Source organism: Leishmania braziliensis, chromosome 28 (genome assembly GCF_000002845.2).
Source record: "Leishmania braziliensis MHOM/BR/75/M2904 complete genome, chromosome 28".
Lineage (NCBI taxonomy): Eukaryota > Euglenozoa > Kinetoplastea > Trypanosomatida > Trypanosomatidae > Leishmania > Leishmania braziliensis.
In genome coordinates this window covers 736,671-762,522 of record NC_009320.2, presented here as the reverse complement: position 1 = coordinate 762,522, position 25,852 = coordinate 736,671, and the positions used below count along the sequence as shown (strand labels likewise).

Here is a 25,852-nt window from a genome sequence, read left to right as displayed (position 1 = left end):
AACGACGTATGCGATGTGACGGGGCGGACCTGCGCGCGCTGATTATTGCGCTTGTGTTTCACCAGCTGTTCGAGGGCCTTGCGATGGGCGCGCGTCTTGCAGACGCCTCGTTCAAGATATCACTGGAAATTGTGCTGATGCTAGTCTTCTCGCTCTCGGCCCCGATCGGGATTGCTGCCGGCACCGGCGCTGTGGTCACGTCGCGCGACGCACTGTCGGGGACAACCTACGCACTTGTGAGCGCCATCCTGGACGCGATTTGCGGCGGGATCATGCTTTACATTGCCTTCAACCTGCTGTTCGTGGACTTCCCAGCCGACCTTCGCGTGCATTGCGGCCCAAAGAGCAGGAACAGCGTGGCGAAGCGGATCGGCATGTACGCCGGGCTGTGGATCGGCGCGGGTGTGATGGCGCTCATCGGGAAGTGGCTGTAGGTGTGGGACCGCTCCTGCTGCGCCTGCGCAAGTATATTGGCTGGGTGGTGGATGCTGCCGTGGGTCGTGCTTGTGTGCTGCTGTAGGAGGCGGGCGGGCCGACCGTGTGTGTGTGTGTGACGTCTCATCCCCAGCTGCAGGCATTCCATCTCGCCCTCTTTCCCACCCTGTCGCAAGCACGCGATGCAGCACATAAGTGCTATAACAGAATTGTTTTAATCTTCCTTCTCTGTCTATTGCCCTCCCCCCTCCTCCCCTCGGCACTGTTTAGTGATTTCCTTCCCTTTTGGTTCTCCTTTTTTCTTCGCGCCCTCACGCGCCCTCCACACCTCGACCCTCTTCCTTTGCATCGGCATAGTACACACCCGTGCTCCCATACTCACCTGCCGTACGCCGCTCCGTGACGGGGGCCGGAGGCCCTCTTTGTGGTCTTCTCGCTTTTCTCTCTCCCCTCCCCGTGACTCACCCAGTGCCCTCTTTGCTTCGCTTTCTACCGACTGAGGTGCTTTTCTCCCCTCTGTGCTGACTTGTCATAGCGTGTTGCTCTGGGGGCATCATCCGCGCCGTACACCCCCTCCCCACGTTCTCCCCCCGGCGGAGAGGTGCGCGCTGCTTGCGAACGCAATAAGTAGCCCTGCACCCCCTCGTCTTCCTGCTGCTGTACGTGCGCATGCTACCTAGTAACGTGTGGTCTCTCTTGCCTTTACTGTCCTTTGCCTTGTTTCCATACCAGTTGCGAGTGTGTGCTTTTCTTTCCCCACTGTGTCCGCCACTCTCACTTCCACCCTTACCCCGCACTGTCCCCGCGACGACAACGGTGGACTGCGGCACTGATTTGTTTTCCTTCTCTTTCGAGCGAGTGTACCTGTGCTTCTGTGTGTGTGCGTGTGTGTGTGTGTGTGTACCTGTACTCCCATGAGTTGAGGAGGGGACAGTGGGTGCCTTGCGGTGGCAGAGCCGCGTGAGTCGGCGTTGGTGTGCGTGTGTGTGTGCTGCTTCGACTCCTGCGCGGCTGCTGCTACTGCTACCCCATGTCCCTTCCTATGCGCGCGTTGATTCTTCTTCTGTGTGTGTGTGTGTGTGTGCCAGTGCGTATCCGACTCCTGCTGCTTCCCCTCTCCCCCTCGGGGAGTTGCAGCGGCTGTGTTGGCGCGCACTGCACGACGCTCTCGCCTCGCGTGCGGTTGCTGCGTCTCCCTCCTCTTCGTCTGCTCGCTTCCGCCTCCTCTCTCCCTCGCCTGGCGCTCTTTGCGGGGGATGTGCGTGTGTGTGTGCGTGGGCATGCGCCGACTGCTTCCCTGCTTAGCACTGCAGGGCTCCCCCCTGTGTGCTGCGGTGGGTGCGGTGGCGCGCTGCAGGCGGGGCGTCGGAGGCGACGTGCCGTGCTATCTCCCGTTTCTCTCCCTCTCTTCGCCGCCGTGCGCGTGCGTGTGCGTGTGTGTGTGCCGCCGACTCCCGCTGCTGCTGCGCCTGTCGTTCGCCTTTCCCACTTCACCCGTGCTTTTACCCCAGTAGTGTGTTCCTTTAAGAGCTGTACCGTGCTTTGTGTTCGTTCGTGAGAGGTGGCGTGCTGCCGATCGCCTGCGACCCGCGTTTGTGTGTGTATATATGCGTGTGCTTGTGCGCGCTGCTTCTCTCTTGGATGTCTGCTCCCCTTACCGCCGCACCTGCGCCCATGGCCCAGAGTTCGCTGTGCCCGGCGCCTTGCACTGCGGACGACCGCCCCGGCTGCGGCTGTGTGGCTGTGTGACTGTGTGTGTGTGGGCTGTCGGACTCTATAGCAGAGACGTGCAGCGGCGCGTGTGTGCGTGCCCCTTTCCTCTTTCTGCGTGTGTGCGCGATGGCGGGGTGAGGTGGGCGCATCGAAGATGTTCCTAGCGGATTAACAAAATAGGAAAACGCGTGGGGTGTGTGCCGCGTGGGCTGCGATCTCTGTGCGCTGGGTCGTGAGACCCTGCCCCCCTCTTTTGCCCTCTCCTGCGTTTGTTTTGGGGCGTGCACGTGCGTTCTGCCGCCCGTCCTCCGATTCTCGTGCCGTGTGGGTGGGGTGGGTGGCGCACCTCTTCGGCGCCTTCTCTCCCTCTGTGTGTGTGTGCCGCTCGGCCCTGTGGCTGCCTGTGGAGGTGTGCACGTGCGTGCGGGGCCCCGACGCCCCTCGCGTGGTGGCGGACAGCGCTGTTTCCCACATGGCTCGATTGCCCCCTCCCCTCATCCGCCCTGAATGGAGATTTTCCCCCCCTTTCGTCTCGCCTGTTTTCTTCTCTTAGTGTCTCTTTGTGCCTGTGCTGTGCTCTCTTGCGGTGGCGCGCCAGCGAGCGGCGTGGTGGGGGCGGGCCTTCGCGTGTGGCGGCGGTGGATGCGTCCCCGCTGCCCGTTGCGCGATGCGCTTCCCACTCCTGCGTCCCTGAGGGCGTTGTTGCCTGTGTGGGTGCCTTCGCGCTGCGACAGGGGCGCACTGCGAGAGATTCTCCGTGAGGCGAGGTCGCCACCGCCCCGGCAAAGCAGCGTGACCGCGGCGTTGACAGGCGTGTCCGTGCGCGGGTGCGCGTGACGTTGTCGCGGACTTCTCTTTTGCGCCTTTTCTTTTTCGTTTCGCCGTTCCGTTTGTCTTTGGGCTTCTTTTGCAATTTCCTGCGTTTCAGGGCCTCTGCTCTGGCTGTGCACCCCCTGCCTTGGCATGCGTGGTGCGTTGCACGGCCTTTGTCTTGCCGGGGTGGGTGCACTGACAGCTGCCGTCCGTGCCTGTGCTCGCCCTGCGGTGTTGTGTGAGTGTGCGAGGGTGTGTGTGTGTGCGTGTGCGTTTAGAGGCACAGTTTTGCTGCCTCTTTTAAGTTCTCAAAGGGCAGTTCTTCATATTTCTTCTTCTCCTTACTTTGTGCGCGATTGCTTTCGGGTTTCTCGCAGCGTGGCTTGAAAGAGCGTGTCGTTCTCCTTTTGCTCTATTTTTCTCGTCTATCGCACACTCTTCGCTTGTCTTTTGTTTGGTTCGTTCCGTCACCGTGAGCCTCGAGGCGGTGTACTTCTGACGCGCTCTCACACTCCTCTCTTCCTCCTTCTCACACTCCGCCGCTTTAATTTGTCTTTCTCCTTCTCGCCTTTGTTTTGTTGGGACGTCGGCGCTTGGCTGTCTGTGTGTGTGCCCCCTCCGTGCTGTCGAAGCGTTGACATTAGGTATGAAAAACAAGCGCATCGAGGCCGAGGTGAAGGACACCTTCATCCTCTTTGCATACAAGTGGCGACGATGACGAGAGACGGCGGCGTTTAGTGTACATCATGGCGTCCCCGAATAGGATGCGCTCGAGTGTTGCATGCCAGTGCTTCCAGAGTCAATGAACCCCCCCACCCCCACAGCACATACGCGCATTCTGTTTCAGCGTGCCCCTCTCCGTTGCGCTGTAATGCTGAGAATATGTGCGCATCAGTATTTCTTCCCCTCATGCTGGGAATTTGCCGGAAGCTACAAAGTCCCGTACTCTATCGCCGCCGGAAGCACGCGCCAGGTTGAAGTCGGTGATTACTTTGCCCCTTGTTCCTCCCTCTCTATCATTTCTTCGCATCTCCACCTTTCTCCTTGCCATTTACTTTGTTCTCGTCCTTGACGCGCTTATTGGCCCCACACGCTGGAGTACCTTAACTCTCTCTCTCTGGTGACTCGCCACGCATAATTATTTTCTCCCCACGCACGCTAACTTCCTCCTCCCCCCCCTTTGAACGTATTTATAAGTTCGTTTTTTTTCGTCTGTGGTGTTGTGTGTTCTGCTTTGCTGTTCGGTGTTACCATCGACATCTTAAAGCACAGTTCATCTCATACCCCCCAGCCCCCCCCCCCCCCCCCCCCCCACACACACAAGAGCCCTGCATACGCGCGGGACTACACCACTCAGCAGACACCTGCTCTCCCCACCTCTGCCCTGCTCACCCTTTTTCTTTTTTCTAGTTTTCCTCCTTGCCGTATCCAGTCTGGATTTCACGCTCTCTCGCGTCTTTGCTCCCTTTTCTTTCCCTCGCCTCGCTACGTGCTCAAGCATTTTTTTTGCGTGTGAGTCTAGTAATCTTCTACAGAGCAGCGGCCCAAGGAAGGGGGTGCGACAGGCCTGCACGTTTGTGCGCACGACACCCACGGGAAGAGAGGGGGTGGATACGTTTCGGCTCCTGTCATGGACAGGGCTGGTGGTGCACCTCTTTCCTCCACTTTTTCTACCTTTCTTGCCGCCGAACGTGTACACACAAGCGAGTTATTGTGTCTGTCATCATGTCGCGCGTGCCCATTTCTGAGGAGCAGGCACAGGAGATGATGGCCAAGCAGCAGGTGCAGCAGGAGCGCATGGAGGCTTTTGAGGAGCAGAAGGAGAACATGCTCCGCGCTTTCGTAAGTGCGGAGGGCCGCGAACGCCTGAAGCGCATCGCGCAGGTCAAGGCTGACCGCGCCCAGGCCGTAGAGATGCACATTATTCAGGCTGTGCAGAGGGGCAAGATGCAGCCACCTGTGCCGGATAGCACGGTGCGGGAGCTGTTAGGTCAGATGGCAAACCAGGAGGCGGAGAGCAAGTCTCACATCACTATTGCCCGCAAGCGTATGGATGATGACTGGTGAGACTCTAGGGAAAAGGCTGGCACAGGGTGATGGCGTGCCATGTCGTTGACCAGTTGGAGGGTGTAGGGAGAGGCAATGAGGACACAGACGAGACTCGATGGACAATGGAAAAGTTTATTGGGGATAAAAGGGTAGGAAGAAGGGAGCAGTGAAGTCTATTAGGGAGTACGGTGCCGCTCCCCCTTTTCTTTCGATTGCCCGCTGCTCCTTTCCCATTCTTCTCGACTTCCGCCCTTTCCTCATCTCTCTTGACTAGTGCCACCTTCCATACTCAGTCTCTTTGTCCCCACTACTGTTTCTGATGCTCGCCCACTGAGGCTCTCGATTGCACCGTGGTGCTCATGCTCATCATAGCCTTCTCTCTCTCTTGCTCAACCCGCTGTGGTGCTTCTCTGCCTCTCCTATCAGACCGTATTTTATGAAGTTTCTTTGCGTTTTCAAACTGTCTGCCGCGGTCCTGCTCATGCAGCATAATTCTCCAGCTCATCCCGCCCCGGCGCGCTTCTTGCGTGTGTGCGTGTGCTAGTCTTCACCTTGTCTGTTACTCCCCCTCCTTTTTTCCTTTTGCGCTCTGCAGCGGAGTTCGGCGTGGCGCTGTGTCGCTATGTTGGACGTGTCGAGCACGCACGCCTTATACATATCCACAGGCACGCACGTATCGAGTGTTTTCGTGGCAAGACGGCTGGTAAGTCTGTCCAGGCCGTGCCGTCTGAATTAGGCGCAGCAAAGCTGGTCTCGGCGTGGAGGGCGGAGGAGGGGGTGGGACGCTGGAGGGGCGGAGTTGTTGATGCGGAATACGAGATTCGAGGGCGACTGAGAAGGACAGCCAAAAGATGATGCTTGAGCGTGTGGACACATTGCTGCGGGCTTAAGAAGGACATGTGCGCCCTTGCTGCGTGTTTATCCTTCGCACTCCTCGCAGTAACGGGGTATGCTTCCGCCCTTTTCTTTTCCTTTCTCTGTAGCTATCCATGTCTGTGCCTTGCCCACGATGGACTCGCTCGCTTCTCGTCATGTGTTTGGTGTCGATGTGTATTTCCCCTCCCGTGCGCGCAGTTGTATTGTGTGCGTGCATGTGGCACAGGGGAGATCTGTGAAGAAATAATCCCCCCCCCCCCCCCCCCAAAGGGCTGAAGGAAGGAATGGGATCGCGTGGCACGATGGGGTGCTGGTGTATGCCTCTCGTGCATATGCGCGCTTTGTGGGCTTTGGCATTACCGGTACACACAGGTAGAGATATTGACTATCTGATGACCCTTCACTTGTGCTATCCTTTCTTCTGGTCGCATTGCCTTGCTAAGTGGCTTTCCACCGCTGGGAACGTCTCGCATGCTGCGGCGGTGGAGTGGAGGCGAGGCGGTGGTAGGTGGTGCTGGTGGAGAGAAGCCTGCCTGCGTCTGTGTGCGTGAGCGCGCTCCCGTTCGCACATCTCCTCGGGTGGTGGATGTTTGCGTGGGCCCACATCACCTTTTCATTTATTATTCGTTGTTTCCTTCATTTCTTTGCTCTTCGCTGCTCCCTGCTTTTTTTGGCTGGCGACCTGAAGGTTGCGAAGCTCATTGAGCTCCACAGTGTTTTCTCCTCTACCCTCTTCTTGCCGGACCCCTCATTGTGTCGGCTGCTTCCCTACGCCTACCGTCCCCCCCCCCCCCCACCCCTGCCAGTCTACACACTTCTATCAAAGGCGCCGGCACACACACTTTTCCACACGTGTGCGGGAGGGAACGAAAAAGGAGCTCACATCCTTCATAATGCCGAAGCGTCACCGCCAACCGGAGCCGATTGACATCGACAGCACGGCTCACCACCGGAGCAACCAAGAGCATGGCGGCATAGGATCGCGTAGCAGTGATGCAAACCTGAACTCGATGGCTCTGCGGACCTCATCCACTTCTGCCGCTTCAGCTACTGCTGCTATTCAGCGAGCCGAGCCTGCTTACTCTCCAGTTGAGGTGAGGCTGGGCGAGAAGACCTGCAAGAGAGCCACGGACTTCCCTGCCACGTCCGAGTTGTTAGTGCGACACCACCGACGACTCAAGGCGCACACTGAGCTTCGCTACCTTTCATCCGACAAGTTCGGTCAGCCTGTCAACGGTGACGACAGTGCAGTAGAGGCGCCACCGAGCTCACACCCGAGGCGCCGTGCGCTAGTGCCGGGTACGGTTTCCTTCCCATCTCTTCCAGATCGCCCTTCTTCACCTGCATCAGAAGGCGCCGATCTTGTAAGTCGCGATGACGAGAAAGATGATGGCATCGACTTCAGTTCCAGCGACTACGTGGGGGGTGACGGTAGCCAACCTAGCAGTGGTGACTCTGCGCTTGATGGTGGAAGCAAGGGCGACAGCGCTGTGGGGGAAAAAGGGACGGAGCGGCATCAGCTACGGAAGTCCGTGGCTGCTGCCGCTGTTGCTGCCCAGCGACGCCAGAAGGTATGCGACGGCGATGAAGACAGCAGCGATGAAAGTGACGACAGTGGCGGGGAAGATGAGGTGCTCGACGATAGCAGTCCGCTGGGCAGCAGCGGCGATGATGTGGGGAACTCCTCTGATATGGATGTGGAGAGTGAGTCGGACAGTGACATGTCGGACTTTGACAGGGAGCAGGGTAGCCATGAGGAGAGCGGGGAGGAAGACGACAACTCGACTGGTGGTGTTTGGGGCACGAGCCGTCGCGGCGGTGCCGTTGGGCCGGGCAGCAACGAATATGACGACGACGATGACAGCGACGATGGTCTCGTGACTGTTGACTTTGGCGTGTTTGACATGAAAGCGTCGGACGTCGATGGCCTTCTCCACCTGATGGACCAGCTCTGCCCCGACAAAATGAACGAGGTGGACCGTGATGAGCTGGGGTTGGCGTTGCGCGAGAGTCCCTTCACCAGCGTCGTGCGTTTGCAGAACAACGGCGAAGACGCCACCGGGGAGGAGGAGCAAGAGTTCTATGGCCTCTCCTCTGTGCTGGACGTCGCGCACGGGCTGACGCTCTACCCCGCGGCGCTGCGTCCGCTCTGCGAGCTGTTGCAGCAGCGCGTGTGGCGGCAGGCGGCCTCGGGTATTCCGCCAACAGACATCTTGACGAGCGTCGTGGACGGCGGCCGCGTCGCGTCGTCGCGCGCCAAGTGCCTTCTGCTCGTTTCCGAATACATCCGCAACGTCCCGCTAGAGCTGACCGTGCAGATTCTCGAGGATGTACTTGATCGCCTAGATGCTGCCGGCCAACGGGAGGGAAAGAAGAGCTCGGTGCAGACGGCCGAGGAGGCCATGGCTACACACGAGCATCCCATCTTCGCTGCCCACCCAAGCATGTTTGCTGTTCTGGCGAAGGTGCAGCGTGCTACCGATGCGCCGGTGACACTGCCGAAGCATGCCGTGCCTCTCTTACCTGGCCACGGCGCTGGAGGGGCTGGTAGCGGTGACAACGTAGCCGCCGCAGTCCACCGGAAGGATCACAACGGTAGAAGCCGCAACACGAAAAAGAGGAGTGAGGGTGCTGGTGCAGGTGGCCGCAGCAGTGCGATGGGTGCCCCTGAGTCCCCACTAGACCTTAGGCACTACATCTTCTGGCGCGAAGAGGACAGCATTCTCTACGAGTTCCGCGACAAGCGAGTTGCTGCACTCGTCTATCGCTGCCGCTCACAGTACGACGGCCAGCCGGAGCACGAAATACCGCTTTCCATCCTCTTCGTGCTTCAGTACGGTGCTGCGCGGCAGGCGGTGGACGAGATGCGCCGGCGACAAACAGTCAACGCAGCAGTGGAGCGATACTGACGAGGGGAAGGGGTGAGAGTGTTGGGGTAACACACTGAAACGGAGAGAGAGGGTCCGCGTCAGGCCTTGTGCGGGGCACACTGTGCCTGCGTGCCTGCGCGCATGTGGCAGTGTACGTGGTCATAGTTTACATGTGCGAGTCACCCACAGGCATCCTACGAAGAAGCGCATCCACATAGGCCCACTTAGACGTCTCGTCGCACGCTGTTCGCTTCCCCCCTTCTCTCTTTCTGCATCCCCTCAAACACGCGTGCAGACGCGAACACCCCCGAAACAGGGATGAGGGAGGGGCCTCTCATGAGGCTCCCCTGTTGGTGGTCGTCGCGCAGCTGCACTATAGCCTCCTCACTTTCTCCTTGCCACTTCAATGCGCTCCACTGATCCCCGCCTTTTCCCCCTGGAGAACAGCAGTTTTTTGTGGTGAGCAGCTCCTCCCGCCACTCTCCACTCAGGGGATTCTATCGGCAAAGAAGGAAGCGAGATGACCGTACAGCGGCACCCGAGGCAAGAGGACCGTAGCCAGAGCGTCGCACAACGCTGTACCTTGCGTGCCGCTGCTGGAGGGTTTGGGGCTTATTTGACTTTCTCTGTGTGGGCATTTTTCGTGGTGTGTCCTGTCGCCGAACGGAAGCGCCCCGACGCCTGTTTTCCGCTCTCGCTTTCTCTGCGACCCCCTTCCCCCCCCCCCTCTCTCTCCTACTCCAATTTTCCTTCTCTTCTCTCTCCCTCTTGCTCGATGTCTATGTCCGCACTGTGTAGCGAAGGTTCTTTTCACCCTCTCTTCTGGAGGTCAGGGGCTGGGGAGAAGGCACATAGTCAAGGCGGCATGCGCTCGCCTACCTCTAACTCCTCGCATGGAGTCTCTTCTTCAGCGCACATAACCCCACTGGCAGCTCTGCATGACCCGGCGGGGGCCACTGATAAGGAAGTAGTCGAGTGGGTACTGCTGATATGGCGTGGTGTGTCAGCAACGGCTGCACTCCGTCAAACCCCTACTCACACTGCTGTGATGGACCAAGCTGCCTTTCGCATATTTGGTCGTGATTCCCTGCAGAGCGCAGCGGCGTTGAAGCGTCGCTATCGGCAACTTGCTATTCGCGTGCACCCGGACAAGAACCCGAGCTCGCAAGCGTCCGAGGCATTTCAGGTACTGCAGAGCTGCTTTGAGCATGCCATCCATAGCCGCGAAGCCGGGGGCAGTGGTTATGTTGACTTTGGAGAGCAGCCAGCGTTTCAGCGCCCATCTGATTCATCGATGTGGCAGAAGGGAAGCGGGGGCCAGAAATGTGCTGCGGCTAGCAGTGAAACTGCCAAGCCGCATTTCTCGTCCTCGACGACTTCCTCCACTGCGTCTTCGCCATCTCTTGTGTCGCCACCCTTGTCGCCTGTCTTCAGCTCCTGCAGCAGCAGTAGCTCAAATCGGTCGTCGCCGACTCGCCCACGCACCGCCGCTGCTGCCGCCACAGCTGGGAGGGCACCACCACCACGGCCATCATTCTCATCTCATCTTCCGACACCGTCTGCAGCGTCGGCGAGTAGGGGTTCGTTTCTCTCCGCGGTCATGCCGGAGCCCCCCAACGTGTTCGCCACCAACGGAGGTGCAGCGCCGGCCGCGACGGTGCCAGCGTCAAGTGCTCTTCATGGGGACAGCAGCGACCCTGTCGTGCCGCCTCCCCTCATCTTCGGTGCACAGCCGACTTTCCAAAGCGGCTCGACTGGCGCTGTGGTGCACCGCACTAGACGCCGCGCATTCTCCGATCGTTGCACGTCGTCCGCCGACGCGGCAAAAGACTTCGGCTCAGCACCGCCGCTCGTGTTTGAGCACGCATCGTCTACGCCAACGGACACTAGTACAGACGATATGATTGCCGGGCGAAAAGAGGTGGCAAAGCAGCACTCTTCGCAGCAGCAGCAGCAGCAGTGCGCGCGAAGACCAGAACTGCCGACCCTGGCTGAGCTGTTGGCTGAGCTGGACGCCGATGATGATGGCGATGAGGGTGGCTCAGAGAGCACTGCGGAATGGACCCAAAGCTCATCCTATCGAGACGGCCTGGTTGGCTCTGCGGCGTGGAGGTATCGCACCCATGAGACCCCCGTAGTGACATCTTCGGTGCTTCCCACATGGCCATTGCCATCGACGATGCATCCATCCACTGGCTGCTTTCAAAGGCGCGCAATCAACGGCGACGATCGCGAGGGCAGCCGTGCCCTTGTGGCTCACTACACATCGACGACGAAAGTCCCTGTGCACCTGGATGTGTTGTGTGCGGCAGGGACATCGAGTGTACCATCATCAACTCCATCCACAACCGCCGCCTCTTATGGGGCTCTGAGGAAAGGGGTGAGGGATGCGAGATATTATCACACCTCTTCGCTCTCGCCTTTTCCTCCTCACACATCCTCTCACCTGTTGGTAGGATCATCTGTGCACAGTCGACGAGCCGGTGGCGGCGTGATCGGAGGGGGCGGCAGTGGGGCGACTGGAGGCCGGAGCAACGGCAGCCCTGAAGGAGGGCGGTGCGCGTGCGGCAAGGCCCCTTGTGGTCGCTGCTTCCTCTGTGAATAGTGATGGCGTGACTGACGATGTGGCGTAGGTGCAAACGGGTCTTCTCTGTCCCTTTCCCGCGCTGGTTTCCCACAGGCATCGCGTAGGCTCTTTTTGCGCTGCATGAGGTCCTCTCGGCAAATTGCGGAGGACGTACCCTTCTCGCCCGTCACTGTGTTGTGGTGGGTGCGGTTGCGCTTCTCGCCCCTCTTCTCCGCCGCTCTCTTACCTTCTTCCAGGCTCCCCTGGCCACTTCATTCTTTCCCTAATGGAGCAGTACGGGAACACAGACGCACCAAGCCAAGCAGCCTCCTCTTTCTTCCTCTTCTCTCATACGATGTCATGTCTTCTGGTTTGGCCCAGCCACGAAATACGCTGTGCAGTGGCTCAGCGTATGCCCTGCGTGAGCTAAACGCAACCACCGCCAGCATCCTCTCGCCGAGAGGAATGAGCTTCGCGTCACTTCTTACCCGTGACAACCCATCTGCCAAGTGAGCCTGTGCTTCTCTCTCCCCGTGCTTAGCGCACGCCTCGCCTTCATCTCTTTTCCGTTTGCTTTCTTATCGGGGATGCCGAGAATGCTCCCTCTCTGCTGCTGCTGTTCTCGCTCCCCTCTTCGCTCCTCTCCTCCTTACCTGCCCACAACCCACAACACACTCAACCCCGAACTTCTCTTTGCCCTTTACCTCGTCGTCACAGACGAACAGGGGCGTATGTACGCACTCGCCCACATGCTCTCTTTTCACGAGCAACATGAGCAGCGCCATCAGCAAGGCGCGCTTCTCACTCTCCACTCCCTCCACCGAGAGGGCTGGTAGCTCTCGAGGTGCTCCACCAGTGCGGCTTTGCATCGCTGAGTCTTTCGGTGTCGAAGTGGACGCCGTCCCGGATGAACTGTGAGAAAGAGCCTTGCACGGACGTTCCCACTGTCGGCGCTGGCATCGCTAGTGTCTGCCTTGTTATCGCGCTCAAGCATCTTGATGTTGGGGGTCAGCTTGCCGACATCACGCCGGCCGGGGACGAGGGCTCGTGGGACCCCACCGCACGAGTGGAAGCGCTGCTCTCTCCGAAATAGTTTGTGAGGTCCGCGCTCGGGTTTGCGCACCCCACTTTCGAGGTGTGGCTCGTCACACAATGGGAGCCAAGTCCGTGGGAGGAACTGGACAACATTCCCTGTATACGGTGGATAGACTACTTGTGGTGGCTGAAGTCTATGAATGAGCTGACAGTGCGGAGCGACTCGATCGTGCGCCAAATTCGGAGCGGCAACGGTGGAGCAGCAGTGGGCGAGGGCTGTGGCACCTGCTGAGTCACCCACAGAGCTTGTTTAAGCACGCCACATGGTGACGGCGACTGGCTGCTGCGGCTGAGGTGGACTGTGGTCGTCCAACTGGGCGAAACAGGTGCCAGCTGAGCACCGCGCACGCAGCTCCGACGTGTAAAATGGGGACCTGTTAAGTGTCAGAGAGTAGTGGTCATTAGGGGATGGCTCCTCGGTTATGGACTACGCGGCGACGGCGCTCGTGGGCGGGGCGGCGTAGTTACACCTCACTCGGCTCTACAGTCTACCCTGCGTGGACAAGAGCAAGAGAGTGATGGGATCCGGCGTTGCCTACAGCTCTCCGAGCCTCCCGGAGGTGTGGAGGAAAAAGTTACAACGCTACATGGACTTGCACATTCCGCAGCCGCACGGCAGCAACCTGCGCTTCTCGTGGCACCCAAACGTGTTTTTCCACTTGGTCATCTTGACTGAGAAGGTGTCGGTGCGAGGCAGTCGGGGGTACGATTGATCTTGGCCTATTGAAGAGCGGCGCTGGTAGGGGGGCTTTGTAGTTTTCTCCACGGGATATACCTCGAAACAATGAGGGGGAGGGGGAGCGGGCGCAGCAACCCGAGCGCGAGCCATTCGTTGCCCTCGTGTTGGAGTGGCAGGATGTCTAAGCACTTCTATCGTTTCAGCAGAGCTTGGGCATGCGCCGGGCTCCTTATATCGGGCCGCCCTTTGAATTCCTCGAGACGACGGCCACCGTCTGCTGTGGTGTGGACCGCATCCACTGCATCTGCTGCCTCGCTCACCCTCTCGTACAGGGCGGTGTCTAGTTGCATCTTGCAGATCAGCGACGGGGCGCGCACGCTCACTCAAGGGCTGGGCGGAGGCCTCTACAAGGACCTGGCCGTGCACTTTGAGGGGGTGCATAGGTGCAATACCCCAGGGTTGGACGGACGGCAGTGAACGCTGCCGACGTGGCTCGCTTACGAGGATTGGTCGCTCGCAGGGTGGCTGGAAAGCGGCCGGTGCTGACCCTGTTAGCAATGAATATTCCTCTGCGTAATGCGTGCCTGCTAACAAGAGGGAAAACAGTGAGCACTTCGTTCTTCTCCCTTTTCTCTCAAGCGACCCCCTTGGAGGGCTTTCTCCTACATCAGCATCATTGCCACGCGCTGCATAGCTAATTTGAGTCGACTGTTGTGTTTCACCGTTGCCGTGGGGGCCATTTGCATCTCTGTATGCACCTGATGCGGAGCGGCTGTGTGTACAGCCTTGACCTCTCTCCTTCCCCCCTCATTACTCCCTTGCTTCTCTTTCTCCCTTCTCTGCTGTGTTGGCTCAACGTTTTCTCTTTTGGTTTCCTCTTTCCTCCTCTTGATCCGTCCGTCGTCGCCGAGTCGTTTTCTGTCCTTCGTTCCCTCCCCCTACCACTCGCTCTTTCCGACAGGTGAAAGAACACGATCAGTGTGAACACCAGCGCACCTCTCACACTAAGCGGCCTACGTGCTTGTGTGTGTGTGTGCTCAAGTCGCTTCGTGTGACTGCGTGGAGGTGTGTTCCGTGCCAGTGGCGGGGGGGGGGGAGGCGTGCAGCGACAAAAAAGAGAAGCGACAGCGCAGCACAAGGACAAGGCGGAGTCTTTTATTATTCTCTCGCTATGTTTGTCTCTCTCTTTATCTCTGTGCGCGGCGGGCGTGTATGGCTGTTTCACTAGACACCTGCTCGCTGCTCGCTTTCTTCCTCTCCCCCTTCCCTCACTTTTTCTCTCTCTGTGTATGTATGCGGGCGGACGTGTTGGCGATGTCCTCGAGAGCGCCAGCTACGCCAAACGAGCCCACTCTGAGTGAGAAGAACCAAAGGAAAGGAAGAGCGCACTGGCGAGCTCGTGAGCCGAGACAGCGCAACACCTTCGTCCACTCTCATACTTCTCGCTATGTGCAAATGAGGGCGTTCTTGCAGGCGAGTCCCTCACGGAAGTCTTTCTCACCATCATCCACACAACACACTTGTATGCAGTCGCCACTGCGTACTACCCTTCTCTCTGTGCCGGCGCGTCTCTGCCGTTGCTTACCAGTGCAGCAGACTGTGGACATTACTCCGTCGCTCCTCCTATTTTATCTTTCTTCGCCTTCTCTGCCTTTCTCTTTCTCACCTGCCCCGCCGTTGCCCAGTCTGCCATCTCCGAGTGAGCCGCATCTTTGCCGTCTTCCCTTCCCTTCCCTTCTCCGCTCTCTTGCGGGGCTTTTGTTCGCTTTTTTTTTTTTGTTCAGCTGGGGCAGGGGAAAACATCATCGCGCCCGGGGGGGGGGGTCTCCAGACACCAGCAACAGCGACGCAGTAATCAGTAGGCCAAACCTCTGTGCCTTCCGTTCTTCTTGCGAGTCGTAAAGAAGGTACGTGCCACTCGAGGGCAGGCGCCGACACTACACATCTTCCCACACAACTACCACCCTCGCAAACGTACACACACACACACGAACGCACGCACACGTTTCCTCTCTCTCATGTGCGCTCATCACCATCTCATTGTGCCACCCTCGCTTGACTGCTTTTTGCCTCCACATCAGGACTTTTGCTCTGTTGGAGGACGTCTTTTCCTCGCTGCCTTTCACTGCACCACGCGTTGTCTGTGCCGTGGCGTCCTGAAGCGCGCGCTCTCTTCGTTTGTTGTTAACCTTCTGTTGTGTGCTGGTCTCTAGTTTTCTTCCCCCGTGAAAATGTCTCTCTCTACTCACCGCCCGGTGAAGGGAATCACTTATGGAGTTGTGTGCCCTGCTTGCTGCAATCCAATGGACTTTGAGTGCGTTAGTGAAAGGATGTACGGCGCGCGGTGTCCGACGTGCAACGCCATGGTAGACCTCCGCAACCCTGCGGAGACGCTGCCGGACCCCGACACCGGTATTTACGAGAATGACGCGCGACCTCTGGAGGCCGTGTTCTACTCGGCTGAAGTTGAGCCCTCCACTGGGATGTCTGCTAGTGCGCAGGTAAACAACCTATTGGCCAGGGTGGAGGCAGAGAAGCGCATGACCATGCCGACGCAGATGACGGGAGAGACGAAGCAGGCCTTCTTTGCCCAGCGCCAGCAGGCATTCTCGGAGAAGTTCTCTCTTTTCTTCCCCGTGACGTACGTAGTAGAGTACATTGCCTTTGGCAGGGAGCCGTACGCCAGGATTGGGCACGTGCGCATCTTCCGGAAGCGCATCCCCTTCTACGGCTACGTCAACATCTGCGCCCCACGGATGACCACCTCCTACGCAGCACCGGCCACATTAACCCTTGGGTGCTTTTTGCTCTTCAGGTGGTTCTGCATACACATGGGGCTAAAATGGATAGCGGCGTACTACTACGTCGAGCTGACGCTTGTCTCGCTCTTTTACACACTTCTATTCCGGCTGGCGTACAGTGATCCCGGCTATGTGAAGCCAGGCTACATGGACGACGAGGGCGGCGACAGCGCTGCTGCTGCACCCGAGGTCATGACGCTGCGCGATATCGAGCTCAACCAACGGGAGAGCATATGGGAAGATGTGAACGGAGTTCCCATGGAGCGCAAGTGGTGCTCGACGTGCAACATGCATCGCCCTGTGCGAGCTGCCCACTGCTACATCTGTGGTCTGTGCTGCTTTGATCACGATCACCACTGTGGGGTCCTGGGCATCTGTGTGGGCAGCCGCCGTATTGAAATGTTCGTGACGCTGGTGTCGGTCGTCGCGGTGGCGTGCATTTTGCCGACCGTGGTCGTCACCTGCGCCCTGTGGACGCACTCAGAGAAGATTACAACGCCTTTTCAAGTGGTTGCGTGTGCTCTGGCACTTGTGGTGCCGGGGTTCTTATCTATCGTCCTCACTATGACAGCGATCTCCATGTGTCAGTCGATCACACATGAGGCGACCACCCGCGAACGCATCCAGAATGTGTACGCGCATAAGCGCAACCCCTACAACCGCGGCTTCCTCGGTAACTTGTACTACCACTTCGTGCAGCGCCGCGTCGAAAAGTCGTTGTTCAGCGACGAATTTGTGAAAAGGTGCGCACTGCGGACCCAGGAGCGAGAACTGGGCACCGGCGTCACGGTCACGTGCATCTGAGCAAACAAAGAGGGAAAGGGCGGGCAAGTTGTGCAGCTCATGCACAACACCACCACCCCTCTTTTCCCCATCCCCAGTCGCACACATGCATCCAACTCTCGCTCTCATAGAACGTTAAAGGCGAGGGGCGTAGTTGCTGATGATATATAAGTGGAGGAAAGAAGCTATCACTATTATCGCTTGTTGCGTTGGTTTCACTTTTCGCTTACTCTTTCTGTGTGGGTGTGCTTACGTGTGGACGGAGGCCGCCCTCTCGCCCTCTCGCTCTCATGTGTGGTGCCTGACTCGACTGAATCCCGATTCCAACGCCTGTCCACGCACCAGGAAGGCAACGGCTCGTTGGCGTAATGTACGTACAAGGCGTCATCCTCTCCCCCCTTTGTGAAGGCTATCACGTTGTGCGGCTCTCTGTTTCTCTCTCCCTTGTAGAGCCTTCTCCGTGGTATATTGTTGGGAGGATATGGATCAGTAGAGGACGGCACACATCTATCGGGGCCGTACGGAGGACATCCTCCTCCCTCCCACACACACACACACACAGAGGCCATGAAGTCTATCGTGGGCCCTCCCCTCTCTTTTCCTTCGGATGGAGGAAAGCCCAGCGGTTGTGTCGCTTCATCGGTGCATCCTGCGTCACACCCCTTTGTGCATTGGCGTGTGTGTGTGTGTGTGTGTGCCTTCCACTTATTGACAGCTTCCCTCTTCACCCCTCCTCCTCCTCCTCCTCCTTCTCTCCTCTCTTCCTCCTTGCCTGCGTTTCATGCCGATTATGGTTGACTGGCAAGAGTGTACTTCGGTACTCAGAGTCGATTTATTGTTGTTGTTGTTTTACACACCTCGCGCTGCCACCGTTGACCCTGCTCTCTTCGCTGTGTTAACGGGCGTGGTGCTTCGCGCAGATATAGCGGCGCACGCAACAACAAGCCTGCCAATCAAAAGAGAGGCGGGGGAGGGGGTGACTCGTGTGCTCCTCTTCTCGTCTTTGCCTGTTCCTCTTCCTTCTCCTCGTGGAGGGAAGAGGCACCATCCTGTCTTCCATGCCCCTCTGCCCTCCCTGCGGATGACAAATGGACGAGCCACAGAGAAATAAATCCCACAAGAGCAAGACCGTTGGCAACAAGGCCGCCAAGAAGGATGCGCTGCGCAAGCGCCGTGTCGGCATCGATCTCGAACAGAACCGCGGCAGCAATGTCAAGGCGTTCGCAGGCCCCAGCGCCGGCGGCCACAAGGCGCAGAAGTTCTTCCGCTCCATTGAGAAGAAAGAGACTGCCTTGCATGTGCCGACAATGGACAAGACACTGTGCCACGTCGTGGCCGAGCCGCCGTTGCTGGTAGCCGTTGTCGGGCCACCCGGCGTTGGCAAGACGACACTGATTCGGTCCATGGTAAAGTTCTACTCAAACCGCAACTTAACCTCGGTGCGCGGCCCCGTGACGGTAATATCTGGTCGCTCACGCCGCATCACCTTCATGGAGTGCCCTAATGACTTGGCTTCCATGTGCGACGTGGCCAAGGTAGCGGACCTTGTGCTGCTCATGGTAGACGGCAGTTATGGCTTTGAGATGGAGACGTTTGAGTTTCTCAATATTGCGCAGGTGCACGGCTTTCCCAAGATATTCGGCGTAGTCTCACACCTCGATGTTCTCAAGACGGGAAAAGCGATGAAGAAGCGCAAGAAGTTTCTGCGGCATCGCTTCTGGCACGAGGTGGCGGCTGGCGCCAAGCTCATCTGCCTCTCCCCCATGGTGCGCGGCATGTACCGACCGACCGATGTGCTGAGCCTGCACCGCCTGCTCATCTGCGTCGAGCCGAAGATTCAGGCCTGGCGCAACACACACAGTTGCGTTGTCATCGACCGCATGGAGGACATTACGGACCCAGACGTTGTCGCCAATAACCCACTGCATAGCCGCACCGTCGCCTTCTACGGCTACGCCCGCGGCAAGCCGATGAAGCCAGGCCAGCTCGTGCACATACCCGGCCTCGGCGACTTCCCAGTGGTGCACCTCTCCCACCAAGCTGATCCCTGCCAGCTGGACAAGTGTAGCCGAGACAGCAAGGAGGGCGGTAACCACCGCATGCGCCACCTCAGCCTGAAGCAGAAGAAGCTCTATGCCCCGTACTGCGACATAGGTGGCATCAGCTACGATGAAGACGCCATCTACATCCAGGAGGACGCCGCGAAGGAGGCGATCGAACGCAGCGGCGAGGGTCTGCGGCTGTTGCAGGAGCTGCAGAACGCACAGCCAATTAACGCGGCACAGACGAAGCTGCGCGTTGTGCCCCACCGGCGCCGCCCAATGAACTTCCGAGACGACGACACAATGGAGCTCGACATGGAGGAAGTGCGCATGCCCTCCGACGCCGATGACGACGACTGGAGCGACGACGCAGGCGCCAAAGGTGGATGCAGCAACATCGTTATCGACTCAGACGATGACAGCGGGAAGCGCGAGCGCCAGCAGCGCGGCATACCGCGACTGTCCGACTTCGGCGTCCCCGAGGACGGAGGGGACGAGGCTGCCATCGGGGGCAGTGACGATGATGATGAGGGCAGCGGTGAGGCTACTCTGGCGCCCCGTCTGCTCAACGATCCGGACTCCATTCGACTGAACGTCATTCGGCATGACTGGAGCGATGCCTCGCTGCTGCGCTCGCTGAAGGACCTCTGCGTCACTGGAAACTGGGAGGCCAGCGCGCAGGGAGGCGACGAGGAGGACGCCAATGCTGTAGAGGAGGGAAGCAAGGGTTACGACACCAGCGATGAGGACTTTGAGTTGGAAGCGCGTGGGGAAAAGCCCATGACGTGTCACGGTAACGGGCGGATCGGCGCCGCCGCTGTTGCGGGCTTCTCCACCAACGGGTCTGGCGGAGATGGCGAGTCCGAGAACAGTGACGACGATTTCGGCTTTGGGGAGGACAGGAAGAGTACGCATGGCACCGCAGCCGCCCCCGTGAGGAGGAACGCTCTGGCGTCCATCGGCTACGGCCGCAGCAGCAGCTGCGGCGGGCGCGGCTCCCCTCGTTGGGGTGAGGGGGCGGATGTAGATGACGAGTACGACGGCTACAACGTCCTCGACGACGACAGCGACGGCGGTGAGGTAGCCGCCAACGACAAGGCTGGTCGCAGTGTTTTGGGCGGAACCGATTCGGAGCTGGAAGGCCTCGTCTCCACCTTCCTGACGCACGGCACCTCACGCAACGGCAATCGCAGCAGCCGAGGCAGCGAGCTAACAGCCGCAAAGGCCGGCTTCGACGGCGAAGACGGCATCGAGTTCTTCGACGAGGCGACGCGCTACAACCGCGACGACGACGGCGAGGATGACCGCCCACGTCCGCGCAGGCGCCATGTCAACCCGCAGGAGGAGCGCAACGCCGACAAGGAGGCAGGCGCTGAGGCCGCTGTACGTCAGGGCGGCAGCCTCACGGCGGAGCAGGAGCGTCTCTTGCTGAAGAAGATGGCGAAGAAGCGCGCCTTCAACGACGAATACGACACTGGCGACGCTGATGGCGGCAAAAACACAACCTTCAGTTATTACCACCGGCTGAACCGGCAGGTGGAGGAGAAGAAGGAACGCATCAGCGAGGCCCTCGACGATGTCGGCGACGACATTGAGAAGAAGATCCAGCTGGTGGGCTATTTCAGTGGCCTGTATCTGCGCATTGTGATCGACAGTGTCCCTGTCGAGTTCTTCAAGGCATTCGACCCTGCCATACCGCTGCTTGCGGGCGGCGTCAACGCTGGCGAAGATGAGTTCTGCATCGTGCAAGCCCGCCTCAAGCGCCATCGGTGGTTCCCGAGGATCCTCAAGGCGCAGAATCCGCTGCTTCTTTCGATGGGCTGGCGCCGCTTTCAGACACAACCGATCTTCGCCACAGATGACCCGAATGGGCGGCACCGCTACCTCAAGTACACGCCACTGCACATGCACTGTATGGCTGCCTTCTACGCACCTGTGGCTCCACCAAACACTGGGTTTCTCGCCATCCCGGTTCGAGATCCGCGCGTCTCCTCCTTCCGCATCCCATGCACAGGCTACACGATTGGCAATGACGTCTCTACGTCCATTGTGAAGAAGCTGAAGCTCACTGGCACACCAGCTAAGGTGGAGAAGACGACGGCATTTATTAAGGGCATGTTCAGCAGCGACGTGGAGGCGACGAAGTTCATTGGAGCGAAGCTGAAGGCCGTGTCAGGCATTCGCGGTATCATCAAGTCTGTCATGAAAGGTAAGCAAGGGCTCGTGCGCGCCACCTTCGAGGACAAGCTATTTCCGTCTGATATCGTCTTCATCCGTGCGTGGAAGTCGGTGGAGCCGCCGCGATACTGCTCCATGCAGCGCAACTTGGTGGATCCGGAGTGGGTCGGCATGCGCTCCATGCGGGAGCTGCGGTTGGACTACAACGTGCCTCTTCCCCGCAACGACGACTCGGAGTACACAGCGATCAAGCGCCGCCACCGGGTCGCTGAGGAGGACGAGGACCTCACCAAGCAGAAGGTGCTTCTCTCGCGTAACCTCAAGCTGCAGCTGCCGTACGACATGAAGGAAGACTTCATTCCGGTCAACAGAGATACAGCACTACAGGAGCGCATTAAGGGGGCGACCACGGTAGCACCAGAGCCGCGTGAACAGCGGCGGCAGGCCCTGCTCGACACTTTCTCGGATCGGGCGGATGCCATGGAGCAGAAGAAGGACGCGGCAAAGAAGCGCGCGCGCGATCGGTCGGCGAAGAAGGCGGTAAAAGAGCAGGAGGAGTATCTACAGGGCCTGAAGAAAGCGAAGAAGGACACGGCCCGCATGCGCGAATTCCGCACGCAGCACAAGTCACGCAAGTGACAGCAGTTTTGTGCACTGTCGTTGGAGCTGGCACTGATGGTGGTGGAGGAAGAAGGGGTGGGGGGGGGGAAGTGGCTATTACCAGCACAGCGCAGAGTGGCTGCTGTCAAGCTTGTGTGGCATATGTGTGTCAGCGCTCCTTACCATTCCAGTCGTTGCCCTTGGGACACCTGCTCAAGAGTCTCTTTAACTCCATGTACTCCTTGATGGTGATGGCCCCACCTCATCTCTCTCCCTCCTTCTCCGGTAATGTCAGCGCTCTTTTGGAAACGCTGTCGGTGACTCATCATTTCGCTCTGACGGGGGAAAACTTTTCGCATTTTCTGTTTTCCTTGTTTGTCTCTTGTCGCTATCGCTTTCAAGTCTGAGAAGCCACACTTTGTGTTGTTGCCGATGCCGACGTCGCCGTGGTCGCTGTTAACTAAGTGGGGACGTCACTCATCTTGCCCACATGCACACGCCCCCAGGCACAGAGGAAGAGGGAGGCAAGCGCCATGTTTAACCTCTCGTGTAACGCCGTACTGAATTTTCTTTTGTTTTGTTTTGCCTCTCTTCTTCCTCACGGCTGTCTGTCGTGCTGTGTGTTGGTGTATGCCTGTTGGGCGCTAATATGGTGGTGTAACTCGCATCGGGCTGTCGCTTCTCGCACGCTTGTATGCGTGCACATAATCAACGATGACGACAATTTAACACCGATCCTTTCGGTAAAGGGGACGAGGTGGATGAAGGGGAATCATGAAGGCGCTACTCCGCTTCTTATTTCCGCCATTTCGTGAGTCCGCCCTCCGCCCTCCGCCCTCCACCCCCCCTTCAGTGCCATGTGTGTCCTCCTCACCCAATTTGCCACTTCACTTAACCGCAAAAACACTGCGCTTCCACTTACTCGCACGTCCATCAACTTATTTCTTCCCTCGTTGTCGCTCTCAGCTAGTCTACTGCGCCGCACCTCTGCACTGCTCACCACACCCCCTTGTAGCTACCTCAGGCGCGTGTGCAGCTCCCTGATCCTCACTCGCGTCCATTTACCCCTGGACGACACTGTCTTGGAAAGCGGCCAACGCGGCGGTGTCGCCTTTAGGCGCAGCCATTCAAAGGGTGCCCTCGACTGCCTCCGCCAAAGACTCGTAAAGAAAAAACTCAGGGAAAGCGAGAGAGGGACGGGGAAGGGGGTGCACGTGAGTGACAGAGCGTACAAAGGAACAAATCATCAGCAACATCCAGGGAGTGTCCACATCACGGTGAAGGCTGCTTGGGAGGTACAACAGCGAAGAGAAGCACACAAAGAGAGGGGGAGTAGTTGGCACGCACGAATCAGCGCTGCGGTCGACTTCTCCCTCCTCTTCCCCGTCTCTGTTACTCTCTCCCTCTCACAGTTTTGCATATTCAGTCAATTCTGCGTGCAGCTTGATGGAACATCTACCCCGGATCGCGCCATCGCTTCGCAGCGTTGAGTATACCTTCCCTTGGTCGCTGATTCTCTTCCTGCAGAGCACACCGTCAAAAAATGTGTTGAGCGCTTTCCAGGCCGACTGCGAGAGTCGCGGTGTGGCCTGGTGCAGCGCTGAGGCCCAGAAGCTCGCTGTGGAGTGGTTTGTGCAGCACCCCGTTGTGAAGAAGTACCCTCCACGTCGTCGTATGGTGCGAGCCTTGCTCAAGGCGTACATCACCTCTGTGGAGGAGCAGTGTGCTGCAAACTACGCGCTGCTGCCCACACCGAGCGAGGACCCCGTGCAGGTGGAGTTACTCGAGGAGTTCATTCGGCTGAGCGTTCTCGGGGATGGCAGTGAGCCGGAACTTTGCTTCAAGACGTTCTACAATCCGTTTGTTAGTGCGCCAGATACCCCTTTCATCCCGAGCGCGCCTGCTGCCCCTGCACCACCACTCGCTGGTCCGTCCATGCCACTGTCTGCGATCCCGACGGTGGCGAACTCATCGCCGTCCCAGGCGCACCCTGTCTCTCCTGGTGCTTCACCACATTCCTCGCTGCCGCCTGAGATGCACACGAACAGCGCTCCGCAGTCTACGCACCCCCATAGCGAACCCGCCCATGTCCTTTCGCCCAGTTCTCTGCCACCGTGTATCGTACACAGTGATTGGTCGGAGGAGCTTCTGCCCTTGGCGTCTGTGCGCTCTCCCCCCACATCGCCGTCGAAGCGGTTGCCGGGACATCACCAGCAACCGCTGTCATTGCACTCATCACCACAAACGCCAGCCTCTGATGCCGCTACTACTGCCACTGCGAGGGTGCTTGACCAGTTCAGCGCCATTCGTGTCTCCAGCGAGCAGTTCTCCAACGTGGGGCTCTCTCTCTGGCCAGCAGCCTTCGTCATGGTTCAGCTGCTCACCCAGGAACTGGAAGGGCAGACGCACATGCTGGCGGACGTTCTCGGCCTCCCGCGCGCAAGCAGTGGAATGAGCAGAAGTGAGTCCTCGGCGCCGCTCCTGACAGCTCCAAACGGCCTGCACCCACTCACCATGCCGGCCTCAGTGTCGCCAAGTCCTCTGCCAAACCGAAGTCTGTGCAGCAACAGCAGCGTAACGAAACATTACAGCAGCCAGCTGCGCATCGTAGAGCTTGGCGCGGGGGCCTGCCTCACGCCAGTGTATCTGCACCACATGGAGGGTTACAAGCAGCACGTCGCGTCCTTCCTCGCCACGGACTACCAGGAGGACATCGTAGACAACATGCATTTCAACATGGCGGAAAATGGTATCCATCTTGTCTCCGACTCCCTGGCAGCCGAGCGTGGGCTGAAGGGGGATCAGACGCCACCGCTTCATCGCGTGGCGCTGCTGGACTGGATGAATCACGACGACAACGAGGGTCTGTTCATGGAGAACGAGGCGGATGTGATCCTCGCGGCCGACTGTATCTACGACGCCGACGTCATTCCTGCACTAGTCGACACAATCCACCTGGCCCTTACTGCGCGCGGCAGCGCGTTGCACATGGCGGACACGCCGCAGCCGTCGTCGTCTGCGAAAGGTGACGGCAGCGCTGCGACAGTCGGCACTCTGCAAAGGCAGCGCTGCTGCATCGTTGTGCAGACGCATCGACAAAATGCCACCATGCAGAAGTTCTTCTCCGCGGTGCGCACGTTTGGGGAAGTGCGCAGCTACACCCTTGTCCGTCAAGTGGTCGGGTCGCTGCGCCTCAGCGAAGACCACAGCGGTAGCGACGGCGGCTGTGTCCCGCTTGGCGGCTGGGACCGAGAGACGCTGCTGCTCAATCCTGACCAGATTGTCTGCGCGTTGATGCCGGACGTCATCCTCGAGGACGGGTCTATGCGCTCTGTTAGCCACCGGCTGCATAACAGCTGTACAAGCGGGGAGGCCACGACGGCAGCTGACCGATCCACCTCCTACTCACCGCCTACCACACCGCATGGCACGTCGCTCGACACGTCGGGAATCACCAGTGCCATCAAGGGCCTTCCCACAGCGTTGCAGTCGAGCAAGTCAAACCACAGCGTAGATTCGCACGTGTCGATTACTCGTAGCACATCCTCGGCTGCCACCCCGGAGGCGGTCGATGCGTTACTCGCGGATGAAATGATTGGCCCCTTCTACACGTCGATGGCAGGGCTAATTGGCGTGCACGTCGTTACCTTGAAGCCGATCAAGGTGGCTCAGTAGAAGAGGTTGGCGCGCTCGGTGGGGAATGCTGGCTTAGGATGGGAGCAGAAAAGGGCCAGTGGTTGTATGTATGTGTGTGTGTGTGTGAAGGGTGAGGTATTGGTGATGGTGCGTCCCAAGGGATGCATTGCCCATCGGCTATCACAGACAGACGCTCGGGCTCGGATGGCGTGCTTGTGCGCCTGTGTGTAACGTCTCTCGCTCTCTCTGTTGTACCAACGCAGCACTGGGTGCAAGTGGGTGTGTTTTCCACCCATGAACACCTCCCACGCTTTGAGCGCGCCCCAACCCGTCCCCTCCCCCCTACTCGCACCGTGTCTTACGGCCATACTATCGAAGAGGTGAGGAAAAAGGGACGAGTAGGTCATAATCAGTGAATATGCAAGAGCGTTGAAGCGACGCGGGGTAGCTACGCGTGCAGGTATCATCACGGGCGCATATCCACACCACACTCGCACGACCACATCGATAATGGTGACAGAGGAGGGCGTCAGCACTGCCCTGTTGGGGCTTCTGCTCCGCTTCATACGAGCGTGCGCAGGCAATGTGTGCGCGTATATCGGCTGGTGCCCATCGTGGATGCGAACTGACGTCTGGGGAAAGCGAACGAGTGATGCGAACGGGGCCAACGCTATTGAGCACTGTCATGGTGGTCATGATGATCGTGCTGCTATTGT

At 58.8% G+C, this 25,852-nt stretch overlaps 6 protein-coding genes across 6 annotated transcripts; all 6 read left to right on the top strand.

Annotated features, from left to right (window-relative positions):
* Nucleotides 1–4,686: 4,686 nt before the first annotated feature.
* On the top strand, nucleotides 4,687–5,028 carry LBRM_28_2090 (conserved hypothetical protein; the record flags this gene model as incomplete). Its single annotated transcript, XM_001566189.1, has 1 exon — nucleotides 4,687–5,028. One exon carries the CDS (start codon nucleotides 4,687–4,689, stop codon nucleotides 5,026–5,028), a length of 342 nt encoding a protein of 113 aa, XP_001566239.1.
* Nucleotides 5,029–6,779: 1,751 nt separating this feature from the next.
* Nucleotides 6,780–8,795, top strand: LBRM_28_2080 (conserved hypothetical protein; the record flags this gene model as incomplete). The annotated part of the gene is made up of 1 exon (XM_001566188.1): nucleotides 6,780–8,795. One exon carries the CDS (start codon nucleotides 6,780–6,782, stop codon nucleotides 8,793–8,795), a length of 2,016 nt encoding a protein of 671 aa, XP_001566238.1.
* A 736-nt stretch (nucleotides 8,796–9,531) lies between these two features.
* Nucleotides 9,532–11,361, top strand: LBRM_28_2070 (conserved hypothetical protein; the record flags this gene model as incomplete). Its single annotated transcript, XM_001566187.2, has 1 exon — nucleotides 9,532–11,361. The coding sequence occupies one exon, from the start codon at nucleotides 9,532–9,534 to the stop codon at nucleotides 11,359–11,361; it is 1,830 nt and encodes a 609-aa protein (XP_001566237.2).
* Nucleotides 11,362–15,327: 3,966 nt separating this feature from the next.
* LBRM_28_2060 (conserved hypothetical protein) lies at nucleotides 15,328–16,701 on the top strand (the record flags this gene model as incomplete). The annotated part of the gene is made up of 1 exon (XM_001566186.1): nucleotides 15,328–16,701. One exon carries the CDS (start codon nucleotides 15,328–15,330, stop codon nucleotides 16,699–16,701), a length of 1,374 nt encoding a protein of 457 aa, XP_001566236.1.
* Nucleotides 16,702–17,768: 1,067 nt separating this feature from the next.
* Nucleotides 17,769–21,539, top strand: LBRM_28_2050 (conserved hypothetical protein; the record flags this gene model as incomplete). Its single annotated transcript, XM_001566185.1, has 1 exon — nucleotides 17,769–21,539. The coding sequence occupies one exon, from the start codon at nucleotides 17,769–17,771 to the stop codon at nucleotides 21,537–21,539; it is 3,771 nt and encodes a 1,256-aa protein (XP_001566235.1).
* A 1,407-nt stretch (nucleotides 21,540–22,946) lies between these two features.
* Nucleotides 22,947–25,175, top strand: LBRM_28_2040 (conserved hypothetical protein; the record flags this gene model as incomplete). Its single annotated transcript, XM_001566184.1, has 1 exon — nucleotides 22,947–25,175. The coding sequence occupies one exon, from the start codon at nucleotides 22,947–22,949 to the stop codon at nucleotides 25,173–25,175; it is 2,229 nt and encodes a 742-aa protein (XP_001566234.1).
* Nucleotides 25,176–25,852: the final 677 nt, after the last annotated feature.